We start from the raw sequence: 15,478 nt of genomic DNA on the forward strand, positions 1-15,478 counted from the left end.
TCCATCTCCCGACTGACTCCATACAGTCTTGGAAACATTTGTCCAATCCCACCTCCTGACCTGGTAGCAGAGACACCACTATTTGGGTGTCATCTGCGTATGGCCCCATGCCTCTAAGGGCCTGATTATGTCCCCATTAAAGTTTAAGATCAGCATTCCAAGGCCCCATGGCAGACAGGCCTACAGTTTAGGGGAGACATATGTGGTTCAAAGGTAAAATCCCCTAAACCACCTCAAGTTCTAAGACACAACAGTATAACTACGGGTGCCATCCTTCAGCAAAAGTGAGATACGCTTGTGTGGACGTGGGACCGGAGAAGCCGGACTGCGTGGTGCACATTGTCAGAGGACTCCGTTGTGCACATGGAGGATAAATGTCCGAATAGAGACTGGCCAGGGTCGAGGGCCTCCTGAAGCGTGGGGCCCTGAAGTGTGCTATCTAAGGGCCGGACCCCGTGCCTCCTGTTGTCCAGGAGATCTCCAGGACTTCTAACATTTCCCCCAAGGGATCTACACCATCTACATGTGACATCTGGAGAGCAGTGCCCACCTCAGCTACTAAATCCAAACTGGTGGCATGGTGTGAGCGTGGACTTAAGACTTGTTTCTAGAGACCGGATTGTCTTGTGTGGAGCCCCAGAAATCTTACCGGCATCTAAGGCGTGTGGCTACCGTATGGTGGGGACCGTGACACTCATAAGCAGCTAGTGATGGTGAGCGGATTCACCAGTTGCGGGAACCCATGTTGCCAGTTTCACCGATAGTGCTGCATTTCTCTTGTGCAACACTCCGACTATATGCTCATTGCGAGCGGTGTCCAATTCACAGAGTGCGACCCTCAGAGGTGGGGGTATACCCGGAGTAATGCCTTATTCTGCCTCATGTGGCTCTCCTGAACTTGAGTCTGTTTGTGTGTGACCAGAATGATCTGGTGCAACCTATATCATCGTGTACCAGCCTTTGTGTCTCATTTCCAGAGAGGTACGTAATTGCAACTCTTCACTGTGTGTGTGACCGGAATTGTCTGGTGCAACCCAACTCAACGTGCATCAGTCCTTGTGCCGCCTCACCAGGGAGGTGCAGAATTTGTTACTCATCTTGTTTGAAATCTGAAGTGCCTGGTGCGATTCATCCCTACAGACACCAATCGCTGTGCCCGGATCGCCAGGGTATGACCCGGATCATCGTGTACTGATTGGGGTTCCTCATCCTATCGAGAGGCTCCCTGTGTTACCCCCCATTCATCTCTTGTTCCCTTGTTGACCCTCATCAAGGCGGACCAACTGCCCTGTCCACACTTGGCCTCTCCCAAAGACATCATGGCAAGAGGCAGTAGCGAGAGACATTGACAGGGTTGAAGAAACGCTTCAGAGACAGTTCTGAAGTGGGTCTAGAGACTGCGATACTCCTTTGAGTTTTTAGACCTGTGGGTGAACTTCCTAAGTTGCTGCTAACCTCTCCCTTGTTTACGTCTACCTCCTAATTTAAACTGTTACATATTCCCACCTGCTTTCCGAGGACTAAGACTAAGGTTGAATTTGGACATGTGCAGCCCAGTGTTTGGGAGACGGGGCTGGTTATATTCCATCCATGGGTATATTAAAATGAGGGTGAACTAGAGGGTGGACGGAGGCTCGGGCAACAGCGTCTGCAGAGGGTGAACCATTTACCTGCTGGGTTCCAGTGGCACTGCATTAGGGTACAGAGTGCATATATATATATATATGTATAAGAGTATGCCGCATTGACTAGCTGATACCTGTCGCACCACGTAGTGGTGCAAAGTTAGTGTGTGCAGACCGCCAGTGATTCATGACACTGGCTGGCAGTACCACCTTATATGTTGATTGATGCCAAAAGCACAGTACTTTTTCTATTGGGTTTCTCCCACATTGCTTTGGCCAGCGGTGCTGCTAAAAAGTGTTTTATTTTTGTGTATGTACATAATTTTGATATGGTGCACCCCATAAGGGTGCTCTCTCTCAATTGCCCACAGTGTGCATACTTGTGAAATCATAACAATACGAGCGGGCCTTGTACTGCTAGTAATATTTCCGATTGTGTTTTATGCCCAAAAGTATATGATGGTCATGTTATAATGATTGAATATGTGTGCCGAATATAAACATTGTTGCATACATCCTGTGTGAATTCTCTTTTGTGACATTCAGTGCAATTATCACGAGTGGCTGCTGTGCCTTTGGTTTACACATTACCTCTGTAGTGAGCCTGATTGCTCAGTGCTAAGCTACCCAAGGATGAGCACGGGTTATACAGCAAGTGTAATCACCTGTCCTTGACAGGAGCTGGGGGCATCCCTTCAGCCAACCAGACACTGCTGGTTCCAAAACTTACCCTTAGGAAGGATTGCGGACAATTTTTCAGTTTGTTCATTGTTTCTTCCTCCGTGAAATCAACACGGTTGGAGGCAGCATTCTTTCTAATCACTGTTAGGTTAAAAGCCGCTAGAGAAAAAAAAAACTAGGGAATGGTAATGTCACCCCCATCCCACATATAGAGTGGGTCGTGAGGTCTACACATGTGGGCATTTTCATTTGAGGCCACAAAATACGAAGCAGAAGAAAGTCTTTCCTTACTTAAGGGCTCAAATGAGGGAGAAGTTGTGTCTCTGATTTCAATTCTTGTTAGTACTTGCATTTAAAGAGCTATTTCTACTGAAACACCAGTCTGGAGAAGCATGAGAGGAAGAGTTGCATCACGATTTCCTCTCCTCATCTTCCAGTGCCAGATCAAAGTCTCCTTCGCTTGCTAAGAGTAAGACGTAAACCAGTACAAGAGACCATGATGATGAAAGCCTACGGCAAACCATGGTGAAAACAATAGTTGCTTTGAAGAAAAAACCTCAATCATCATGGTTCTATTCAAGAAGGAGAATAAAATGTTAACAGAATGGATTTAGAGGCTTCAGAAGAGGAGAGTGATGATCTAAATGCTGCTCCTGGGGAGCAAAAAGATAAATTAATTGGTGAGATTTGCTTCCTGGTATTTTTAGACAGTGCTGCACCAGTTACAATGTTCCCGGCAATCAGGTGTATCAATTCATCCACGGTTCGGTCATCCTCTTTAGTATGGGAAAAATTAATTTGTCTAGATTTATGCAATGTCCCTAATGTTCCTCTGAGATTGACTCTACGGTGGGAACCATGGTGGGAAGAACATCTTTGGTAGAAGATGGAATTATTAAAGAACCTGCAATCAAGGAAATAGGCTCTGTCTGAAATTTGTGTACTGTGGTTCACACGTGGAATTCACAGCTGGGAGATATGGAATTACACCCCCTCGCCCCAAGCTGGTTGTCCAGAGACCAGGCCAATCCAGTCAGAAACACAAATGAGCTGTGTGACACATGGTTTGCAAAGCCTCATAGACACCTCTGCGAAGCTGTCCTGCAGTGTCACCCCCACATAAAAGTGGCACACACAATAGAGGTCCCATGAGGAGAGAGCAGTACACAAACCGCTGTAAATTAGTCTATGCAACCATACCCAGAAATAGTACAAATGCACAGGAGAAAGACAACAACAAGGTGTGGAAAACTGAGAGACAGCGGTCAGTCTCACAAGGGAGGAATGAAGACAAGACCTAAATGACCTAAAGCGACAAAGTAACAGACTACCATTAATTACTTCAACCGAATTGGTAAACCTTGGATAAGAAAGAACGCGAATCTGTCAGAGCTGAGCATGATCCCCTAGTTCCAAGTACTACCCCAGGCGGAAAATCATCTGAGAATAGTCAATGGGTGACAGCTAGAAAAAACATCTAATAACTCTAGTAGCCTCTCAGCACAGTCAGGCCAATCGATGAAATCACCAATTTCACCACAGTCAAGAGAACGTTCACACAGGAAACTGCCTGAAGACACAGGAAAACACTTGAAAAGCTGACTCATTCAGACAGCATGGCATCACATTCCATCAGATCAACAGAATCAATAGCTGCAACTAGCACCAGCTGGAGCCACACAGAAACATGAACACACCAGTACCAGCAACAGGAACAGCCTGACTGGCTCAACAAACTTTGAGTTAGCAAGACCAGATGCACGGACAGACACTGGTGACTCCTCAAGCGGGGGTGCGGGGAACACTGTGATATTCTTCTCTAAGAGTGGGGAGATGCCATGCCCGAGATGTGTCAGTTTCCGCTATGGAGGGGGAGATGTCATGTTGTATGCACACTAGAACCCTCCATGAAAGAGTCCTCAGAGGTGCAAAGCCAGGGCACTGGGCACCTCTTCCTGCCCCTGGAAGTGGACAGAAAGTGTGGGGAGGAGCACGGCATTCGAGAACAGGGGCAGCATGGGTGGAGACAAGTTCCCGCAGAAATTGAGCAACAAATATGGTGCTGACAGAAGTCGAAATGAAGTATTCATTTAGCCCGCATATTGGCCTCTGAGTCTTTTATTACTCCCTGCACACATAACCTATCAACTGTGCCCAGGGCATAACAAGACACTAGCAATGTATGACTCATTTTGAACATCAAAAAATGGGGAAGACATGGGCATATATCGATAAATTGGCCTCCGGGTCACCACCTACTGGCCTTGTGGGAATTGTGGGAATTTTGGTATTGAGAAAGGCACTAAATTTCTCTACGGTCAAACAGAATATGGGGGTGTATCATGTGTGGAGCAACAGAGCTCTCCAACAGGACCAATCCGAAAAAAATGCACTACAAGCAAGTGCTGAGGGTATTTAACCACCAATTTGTTGTGCTGTGAAAGAAAGACATGTATTGATGATTGGGTGAAAATTGTGAGGTAATTCGGAGTGTAAATTGAATTGGTACACAAGGGATGTTTAATGACCATCAACTGTGATTGAACTGGGTCATTCAGGCAGCTAAATAGATGGCTGGCAAGAGTGACTGTGATGTTGCAACAAAAGGAGGGACAGGGAGGGCTTTTTAAAGGGGTCCAGTGTACGTGCCCTGACTACAATCTAATAACACATCTACACCCTTCACTTCCTCCCCTAGGGCCCTCACACCCACAGCACCATACGGCAGGAACAAAAGATCTCCGCTAAAGAGCCCCTTTATGGGTGCCCGTCGGGTATTGCACCACCGACCCGACGAGGAGCGAGCCCATATGATGAAGCATGACACCTAGCTTGCTGGGTGTGTGAGGACTCCAGTTCCAACAAGGAGGATTGCCCTCCTTTGTGCCTTCACCCACTTTGTTTTCAACTGTTGTTAGAGTTTTTTCCTCTCTGGGGAACCGTGTACTCTCTTTTGTTAGATTGACTGTGATGTTGGACAGGATGAATAGCAGTTCGGGAGCTCTGAGCAGTCAGCTGTGATGTTAAGGAGAGCCAATGATCTTACGAAGCCTGAGGGCCACCTGTATGAGGAAGGTGATGTCAGAGCTTTTCAGCAGACTGAAGGAGGGTAACGAATTTGATCCCTCAGGGAATCCATAACAGTGACTGGCAGGGATCGCTCCCAAGAATTAACACGTTTAAGCCAAGGCATCAGTGTTTAAAAGATTGGAGAAAGGACTTCTCCCTGCCTCCCTTTCTGCAGGATCAGAAACGGCTGCATTTATAAACCAGAGATCTTTTTAGGGGTTCCCATGCAGCATATTTAGATATGCATTTTAGGGACATAGATGAACGGTGACCATCCTCACTCTGTTTAAGATTCTTTATAAGCAGAACCTCTGAAGTTTTATGGAAACTGAGGCCGCAATTATACAGCAATGCTGACTAAATTATTTGGAATGAAAAGACTAGTTATGCAGCACATTGAAGTACATTCATTGGCAGTATTTTGGCATTTTTTCATTATAGCATACAGCCTGGGCAAGAGTTGCACCTCATTTGTACCCATTTAAAATCTGAGTACAGCAATCATCGCCGGTAAATGACCAGTTAACCTTTGCAAGGGCCTGCCTCGAGACACTTGTCTTTTTTAGTAGATTTTGATCCGTTTAAGCCAGACACATTTTTTGTTGAAATCTGTAAATTATACAACAAATTATGGATTATGTGGCAAATGCTGTTAATTCACAATTATAAGGAAAGCACTACTGCCGCAGAATCTCATAATTCACTCAATAGCTAAAGTTGTTTAGTGGCTTTAGATATTAAGACGTTAATTACACTGAAAAGGAAAACAATGAAGATTTCTGCATTAAATTGGCTTACCATATGCACTTGGGATGACCTGTTTTGCTGACACTGAGTGACCGTACTGGCCTTTTTTAGTGATTCATTTATTTATTTATAAAGAGATGTTTCAGCACAAGAAGCAGAGGCACCAATCAATCACAGCATTGCAGCCAGTTCCATTTCCTGCCAGAAAGGCCATCAATCCCCACACTCCTTCAGGAAACACCAGCAAACACATCAAAACCACACAAGAGTCAGGCAGATATTTCCCATAGTGGGGGAGGGCTGGTGTGTCCTTTCCAGTGTAGCGGCAATGTTTCATCTTTTTCTGTTACTGCTGGTGCTAATGTATAAAGGAAACATGTCTGTGGGGGACACACAGTGTAGTATGTGCATGTAGTTGCCACGTTCTTGGAGACCAGAAGCACTTATTTTTCATCCTCAGGCTTTGGTCCAGAGCAAAAGGTAGAAAGGGGCAAAGGAAGAGCAGTGGGAGGTAGGAAAACAGCCGCAGGATACACCTAAAACACATATTATGCCCTTTTTAGGTCTTGCCAAAAGAGATGAAAGTCTCTTGTGGTCCAGACCAAAAATGTACAGTAGGTATACTGCATAAACATGTGTTGCCTTTATTGTCACTCTCTTTTGCTTTCTTTTTGATGGCTTGCCTTCCTCTTCTTGTTTGTCCGTCCCCTGGAACATATCCTCTTTACCATCCTTTTGATTGACTGACTTGTATACCCCCCACTGCTCACATTTCAGTAACTTCTCCATGAGAATGAAAGTGTTTTGTTGCTATTTCTCACCCCTCTGAAATACTCAAATCTATCTGTTGATTCACCTTTCAACTGCCTCTCTGTTCCTCCCTTACCCATCGTGGTACAGCAAATGCTTCCATTTTATTTTTTATTTTTGCAGGGCCCAGGAACTGCCATTTGCTACCTATCTCTACACATTCCAAAAGGCACTTTCACATCTAAAAAGAAAAAAGCTTTTTATTTACTGATCCATGTGCATTCTGCCATCTTGGAATGGTGAATAATAAATAAGAAAAAATTATACGGCTGCCAGTGGCGGCCCATCATTATGGTTTTTTTGTGTGGCAGTATTTATTTATTTATTTATTTGTATAGCACCTGAATTGACTCCCAAAGGGGTATAGCTGCGCTTTGGATGTGTGGCAGAACATGAGGCTGAATTACAACATCACAGATGGAGAGAGCGGTTTTAAGCTGCTTTTTAAATTGTAGGTGGTCTGAACATTGTCTTATATGCAGAGGAAGTTTGTTCCAGTATAAGGGACCGAGATGGGAAAGAGCCTTTCCACCCAGAAGTAATGACTTGTATCACCAAAAAACACTTTGCTTGTTGCCGATGCTGCACAGTAGTGGCAAATAACAGAGTCAAATGTAATTAGCAATAAAAGTGAGATCTATTGACTTTTTCAGTATTTATTTGCAGTAATAGTTCTCCTCTGCCATGATCCTCTGTTCTTCCCCTAACACTCTCAGATAGATGAAATGTTGCTCACTTGTTTGCTCACAAATAAAAAGGGAGAAGGCAGGGATATAAAATGAACCCACAAGAGTGAGATAAAGAGACAGGAAGTGTAGGGTGGTAGAAAAAAAGTGTCAGAGAGTGAAAACAAAGGCTGGCAGTCCCTGCATTTGATAGTGCCAACAGTGGACTCCAAAGAAAAACACTGGACTCCTAAACTTTGCCTGGGTGGTATGCCCCACGTGTATGCAAGAAGAAACGCATGCATAAGAAAAGGGAATATAGTAGTGGTATTGGTTCCCAAGCTCAAGTCCAACATCCCAGACCCCAAGGCGGTAGTACTGTAAAAGCGCTTCCATGCAAAAAGGTACATAAAAAGGTACATAAAAGCGTAAAACTTAGTGTGAAACCCTGTCCTAAAATCTGTCCTGACTTGTCTTCTATTTCCTCGGCCGTTCGCTCTACCATCCCTAATAAGGATCTAAAGGTAGCTCGTAATAAGATGCTTGAGCCTCTGCCCTTAATTAAAATGCCCTTAGAACACCCCCCAGTTCAGGAATCCTTTCACAGATCGCAATTAGGAAGTACAGAACTTCTGCTCGATATTATTCGTCGGGGGAAAAAAGCAAAGAAACTTCGACCCCTAAATCGCTCCAAAATCCTCCAGTTGTTCCAACAAATCCCTTCACTTTCAGGGATAACCTCGTTGGACTTAGATTCTGTAGGGTTTCAATTGGGCGATCAAGGTAGAGAAGTTTCCAGAGTTTCTTTTATAACTCCTTGTATCGCTGACCTTGTTCTTAAGGCAGACGAAGACCTAGCAAAAGTAGGTCTTCAGGCCCAATGTCCCGTAAAAATGAGCCCTCAATTATTAGTACCTCAGCCAGGTTCATTCCCTCCCGCCATTTTAAATATGCACAGTGGGTTATCTGCAACTCAATGGGAACGATCCCTATCATATATTCTGTCCCAATGGCCCGAAGCAACACAACAAAGTAGCCATCCAGCCACCAATTTGAGAGTGGTTATAGTAAACGATAGACCATTCTCACAATTTAGACAACTAGCATGGCCTCAAAGTAATAGGTTTTCCCCACTGCAACACCTGCCGGAGGAAGGAGATTGGAATATAAGGCCCACTCTACTCTAGAACGAGGAGTCCTCTCAAAATCGAAGAATCCTAAGTTGGAATATCCACGGGTTTTAACGCTTGAGTAACAGCGGCGAACTGGAAGAAAGTTTGAAATCCTTTCATCTGGTATTCCTTCAGGAGTCTTGGCTAAGAGAGGACCAGTCAGTCGAAGGCTTTATGACCCTGAATAGCAAAGGTCATTCCCGGGGTACGGGGAGAGCATCTGCAGGTCTACTAAAATTAATATCGACCAAGGTGATTAAGAGGCCATTGGAGGTCATAAATGTTTCAAGTGGTCTGCAGTTATCTGTTGTGGAAATGGTTGTGGGTAAAAATGTCCCCAGTTATTTTTTACTTATAAACGTTTATATTCATAAAGAAGATCATCGCCAAATGAATCACTGACTGGAATTATTTGAATCCCCTATCCAGCATTAGATGGCAAAATACCCGGCAGCAGTGATAATGGCGGGATGTAAATGCTTCTTTATTCCCTGTACAGCTAGACCAACACTGAGAAGAAGTGTTGGATTCCTACAACATTCCCTTAGCACAATTTCCAGCAGGTACCATAAAAAAAGAGGTCAAAGTGCTGAGTGAAAGGCTGGCAAGTCAAGGTCTGATTTACTTAAATGGACGTTTTAAAAAAGGATTCACCAGCTATAGCAACATCTCTTTGGGCCCTAATGATTATATATTCACGTCCCTTTGGAATTTTGGCCTCTTTAAGAGCTTTGAGGTGGCAAAATATGAGGGCAGTGACCACTGGGCAACCACAGCAGTTCTTGATTTGTGTGAGCCAGTATCCCCTGAGAGAGTGTTTCCCTTAGAGATGTCCTATCCGCGCAGACTCACAACACATTTAGACACTATGCATCTTCAACAATTAGCAACTCTTCAGTTAGAGGAGATGGTTCCTATCCTCCCTACTCATGCTGATGATGTTATTGTGTGGTATAATATTATTTTGCAAACGTTTTGGGCTGTATTTTAGTGAAAATAAGTGGAAAGGGTGGACAGACAAAATCCCGCACAAAGGGTGTCCTGAGCTGGTTTGATCAGGACTGCCAAAAGCTGAAACGACTGGTGAGACAAAAAGCAAGGAGTGCTAGGTGTCATTTCATTCCTTTAGCCACCCGAGAGCTGGTTAAACTTAAACGCCAATATAAATCCCTTGTGCAGTCGAAAAAGGTAGCTTTTTATCATAGGAAGTGGGAGGAGATGCAGGAGATTATACTATTAAATGATCAGCAAAAATTCTGGACAAAGGTCAAAAAGTTTAATGGACAAAGTAGGGGGTTTCTGACCTGCATGATACCGGAAGCACAGTGGGCCACTCATCTGACGGAGTTATACAGGGGACCTTTAGGTTTAGATGGCCCTCAGTACGTCTATGGGCAAAACCCTCCCAGCCAACTGGTTCTCAGTGAAGGAAGTTAAGGCAGTTATTGAGAGAATAAAACTCTCTTGTGCCGCCGGTCATGACAATGTCCCGGCGGTAATAATTAAAACAAATGTTTGGTGGGCTAAAATTTACTCTACCCTGTTCAGTTGGGTTGCAGGATCTGGCCTATACCCCTATACCCCTTTACCTGGAAGGGGTCTATTGTGAAACCGATTTTTAAAAAAGAGAGTGGTACAGACCCAATGCATTACAGGCTTATAAGCATTTCATTAAAGATATTCTCCAAGATTATTTTAGCCAAACTTGAAGAATGGGCCATTGAAACTAAGAGAATTCCTTAAAAACAGGCGGGCTTTCGGGAGGGTCACTCAACCATAGACCACTGCTTTGCTTTGTGGGCTATTACTCGAAAGGCAGTGGAGGAAAATCAAAGACTGTGCAATTGTTTTGCAGATTTCCGGACAGCCTTTGATTCTGTTGACAGGGATATTTTATGGGGAAAACTCGCCGCTTGGGAATTACCAGTACACCTCCTTGGGGCTCTTCAATCCCTGCACTCTGGCTATTAGGCTCAGGTGGAGTTAGACAAGACAGGAAGGTTGTCCCAAATAATCTCTATCGACAATGGCCTGCGTCAGGGGTGCGTTTTAGTACCCCTACTTTTTAATCTATTTTTGGCCGACCTCCCAACAGCTATTTCCCAATCAAAATCTTTTTCGCCTAAAATTGGGGATCAGCATATTGCTTATCTGCTTTATGCAGATGATTTGGTATTAATGGACTACACTCCAATTGGTCTGCAGAGGAAACTCAACGCATTGGCCTCTTATAGTAAGCAGAACAAGCTTCGTATTAATCTGGAAAAGACGAAAATTATGATTTTTGGGGAAAAAATGCAGAGTTTTTCCTGGTATATTGATTCTTAGGTGGTGGAACAAGTGGATCAGTATAAATACCTGGGTTTAACTTTTAGGAAAAATTTGAATTGGGGTGCACATTGTAATGCCCCTAGGCAGAAGGCTCTTCTGCAGGCAAGCTGTTTATCTGGATTTAATGGTAGATTTGGGGGTCTATCCCATATCCCATTATTAAAGGCCTATGAAGGGAAGATTCCACCAATAGGCCTGTATGGAGGAGAGATATTCTCTCTTGATCCAACCTATGAATGGGACAGACTGGAAGGGGCAGTACTTAAAAGACTTCTATCACTCCCACAAGGTACCATGGTCCAGGCTATAAGGAGAGAGTTTAGTCTGGTATATTGGAACATCGCGGCCGCCACCTGGGCTCTAAGATACTTTAACACCCTGCTGGAGAATGATGAGGTGGCTAAAGTATCCAGATTGTACTGGGAAGAGAGCCTTGTTTTCTTCCCATGTCAAATGTAATGTTCATTCAAATTGTGAATAGCTAGAAGATTTATTGGTCTGTTGTGAATATGGCAAATCATATTTACATGGTTTTTGGAATGTATTGTAATTAGTATTTTTTGTTTGATATTGGGAATATTGTGGTCCAGGTTGTGGGTAACGCAACAGTGAGCCTGACCCGCACTGGCACGGTGGATGTATGGTGGGTGAGAGTGTGAGACTAGTGTTTGGCCAAATCTGTGAGGGGTACGTTTGCTGGTATACATTGAGTGGGTATAGGTGTCTGTTGTAAATGTATTGTACTTAATGTATATAGTCCGTTTGTTTGAATTATATGAATATACATGCACAAAAATTTGTTTTAGGTAAAATTAATTGAATGTAAATAAACCATTTAATGGTACAATTTAAAAAGTGGATCTTTATGTTTCATTCATAAGGTCTAATTAGAAGTATTTGGTGAGTGTAGTTCAGTACTGGCATTGGTTTCGTTCTTTAGTTATATAGACTCAGCCTTACTGAGTTGAGTCAAGGCCCTTTGGTATTTCCTTGGGAAGAGAGCCAAAGCAGCGAAAGGTTGTGGGCAAAGGCCGTTAGAACCAGAATGACTGCAATGAAGAATTACCATTTAAATAGTGGTTTGATCACATCTTGGCTCACCTTTCTAGGCAAACGAAAATTGAGAGAATCTGCTGCTATGGTGTCACAAAAATGTGATTTATTATATCTAAAGAAGAAATCATCTATTAGCTTCTCGCTAGCTTCACTTGGCCAGGATGGTGTTTTACCTTACTTATCACAGTTACCAGATCCAGGTTTGAGAAAAGAAATCTTAAGGGTTCGGGTCGGATGTAATCCAATGCATTCATCCCACCCATATAAGACAAGGGTGCAAAATAATAGTGGTCTTTGTCCCTGCCCTTTGAAAGCCAAATGCACTATTATGCATATTCTTATAGACTGCGCTTTTTATCTTGCAAATTGGATCAGGTTTTTAAGACCTCTGTTTTTTAAATATGATGCTCTTCATAGGAACAAGGCGGTAGAGTTACTGTCTGAGATGCGATACTTAGATGTGGCAGTTGGGATTGCTCGGTTCATACGATCTGTTAAACAGAATTTTAAAAAATGAAATGTAATGGGGATGGGGTGGTGAGGAGGGGGGTTCATTTAAAGGTTTTAAATAATATGTACTTTTTAGAATGTTTTACGGACAATTGTCTAAATAAACTTGGTTTTGAACCTGTTTACTCACAAATAAAAAGGGAGAAGGGAGGGATATAAAATGAACTTACGAGAGTGAGTTAGACAGGAAGAGTAGGGTGGTAGAAAAAAGGTGTCAGAGAGTGAAAACAAAGCCTGGCAGTCCCTGCATTTGATAGTGCCAACAGTGGACTCCAAAGAAAAACACTGGACTACTAAACTTATTTTTAACCCTTTAGCACTCGCAGCACAGCAAAGCGTCTCAATAGCTGATGGGGTTTGATACACACTACAGAGAAATCTTCGTAACTTGTAGACCTAAGGTAAAATCCCACTGGGAAGACTCCGCCTTTCATCCTTCTGTGGTCAATAACAATATGCGCTCCATTGAGTTAGATGATGATAACTCCTATTGTTCAATCGCTCAACTAGATATGCCTTTTTGCTATTTTTCCATCATGAATGGCCAAGACCAAATATAAAAGTATTCTCAGCAATTGTCAGATTATTTCAAAGTGCGTGTTTATCGCACTGCAGGAGGTCTCAAGGCGCTCTTCGCCAATTCACCCCAGCTCGCTTGCACCGTAATATCCATGACTAGTCTTTGAGTGAAGCGGCTGTCGGGAAAGTGAACAGAGGCCACTCACTGCCACCTCGTTAGCCTTGGCTGTTCTTGTAGCGCATGACATCATCCGTGCATGAAGCACTATTTCCGTACTTCACATGCACGCGCTTCCTGAATCCCTGCCACGCCCACCGGGTGCCCAGCTGGTGCTCCTTCAAACTGTGTCTACTGCTGCCACCCCCTCGCCTCCTGCGTCCCTCAACCTCTGACTTTCTGGCCTTCGCTTCCCCACCCGGATCGTTTACTGTAGGCTCTATCCCCACAACCCCATTACAACGCATGGTTCCTAAAACCATACCTTATTCCCACATTCTCTCATTTCTCAGGGGCGAGCATTCAGATTGCTCTGACCAGTGCCGCATAATTATGGATTTACACCATTTGCAATAATCCGTCACCTGTTGCTTAACGTAAAGATTTTAACAAAAAATAGATTGTTTCTAGCTCAAACGGGTCAAAAGATGCTAAAAGAGCAGGGATGTGTATTGGTGTGCAACAGAAGGCCTCCACAAAGGTTGACTGTTCACCTTTCAGTTGCATATTGCTTTGTTTGTGTGTAAAACGTGTACTAAGATGAAACCTTTTTTTTTTGCAGACTGTTAATATGTGTAAAAATAACAAAATAATAAACTGATACTATCACAAAATGTGGCGCATTATGCCTTATAATTTGCATGTCTTTGCCACATAATTTTGGAAAGTCGACCACATAATTTTGTCCTCACCGCATAATTTTGTCCTCCCTTGCCGCATAATAGCAGGGGTCCTGTAAAGCCCAGCAGAAGGCATCTGTGTGCCCTTTGGAGGCTATGACTTACCCTCTCCTTTGGTTGGGTTTGTCCATGTCGGGGTCCTCCCTCGCCTCCGGACTCGAAGCGATGGGGCTCGGCCCGCGTGCCTGCAGCTCTTCCTGGACCGTTTCTGCTTCCTGCGACGGGTAGCCGTTGGGGTGCCGGGATATGCCATGCACCTCGAGGCTGGCACGGAGCGGCGACACCCCAGCTTTGTACCCTTGTCGTGAAGGCCGAACCAGCTCCGCAGGCCCAACTGAGCAGCAAAGAAGGATGAAATACCCCAACATTGCGGTGGTCCAGCCGCACAGCCCCTCGTCGATGTTTGTCCTTCAAAGGCCCTTCGCTCACTGAGGGACTTTTCTCCCCTGCCGAAAACGTAATATTAATTAACACGGAGGAAACCCGCTTTCGGCAACAAAGGGCGGAAAAAAAACGTCAGTCCCCTCCCAGGCAGTGTGGAAATGTGAAAGGTCAACAAACAATATGAAGCCTGTTCCTGCAGGGAAAGACCCTGCCGCAAAAGGGCAGGGGTGGTTTATTCAAGGAAGCCCAGGGCCCTGGCAGCCTCTTAAACTTGTCTGAGAACAGGAACCCGGCCTTATCGCCGGCCTGGTCCCGAGGGACGGGGGCTACACAGGAAAGGGATGTTAGCGTAAAGGGAACAGACTGAAAAGAGGTCACAGCAAACCTTCCGCAAAGAACGCCAGTCCCTGACAGCCATCCCACCACGAGGAAAGCGTCATACAGAAACTTATCGGTGTAATGACGTCTTCGGGTGCAAGTAATACATTCAAGCGAGCGAGACACGAAAGCATACCGTGCCATTAATAAAGAGCTCTTCTGTAATAAATAGGGTTATTGAAACAACTGTTTGAAAAAAAGATACATTTCATGTCGACTTTTGAAGACTAACACACCCTGTCCAGCTTCGAGCCCAGGCGCTTGAGAGGTTGGAGAAAGAGTCGAACAGATGTGTCAAGATACCTATATGGTTTAGACAGGGCGGTGAGGCCACCCAAGTTTATGTGGGGGTGGGGCGTGTTTACAATTTGAAGAGGTTGGATCCATTGAGGTGTGTAAAGGCCTCAAGGAGCGCGAGACCATCGCAAAGGAACACATCACTATGGCAACTGAAGAACTGGACACATTGAAGGATGAAGTAGTGATGGAATGGGCCTGATGCTCGAAATACGCCAACGGGCTTGAAAAGGTGGCAAAAAAAATTGAGCACGATAGCTGATTACAAGAGAATGATGCTAAAGAAAACTGTTTTCATCTCATGTTCGCCATTTTGAACGTCATCCGTTAATTGGTA

General features: G+C 44.4%; 1 protein-coding gene across 1 annotated transcript in view; it reads right to left on the reverse strand.

Moving 5' to 3' along the window:
* The window catches only part of MMRN2 (multimerin 2), a 219,401-nt gene extending 204,856 nt beyond the window's left edge, over positions 1–14,545 (reverse strand). Inside the window, exon 1 of the mRNA XM_078643296.1 lies at positions 14,188–14,545. Within this exon, the coding sequence (XP_078499422.1) occupies positions 14,188–14,450 (263 nt within the window). The 5' untranslated portion in view covers positions 14,451–14,545. The remainder of the gene's footprint in view (positions 1–14,187) is intronic.
* Between the last annotated feature and the right edge of the window lie 933 nt (positions 14,546–15,478).

The sequence above is a fragment of the Lissotriton helveticus genome, chromosome 5_1, assembly GCF_964261635.1.
Source record: "Lissotriton helveticus chromosome 5_1, aLisHel1.1, whole genome shotgun sequence".
NCBI lineage: Eukaryota > Metazoa > Chordata > Amphibia > Caudata > Salamandridae > Lissotriton > Lissotriton helveticus.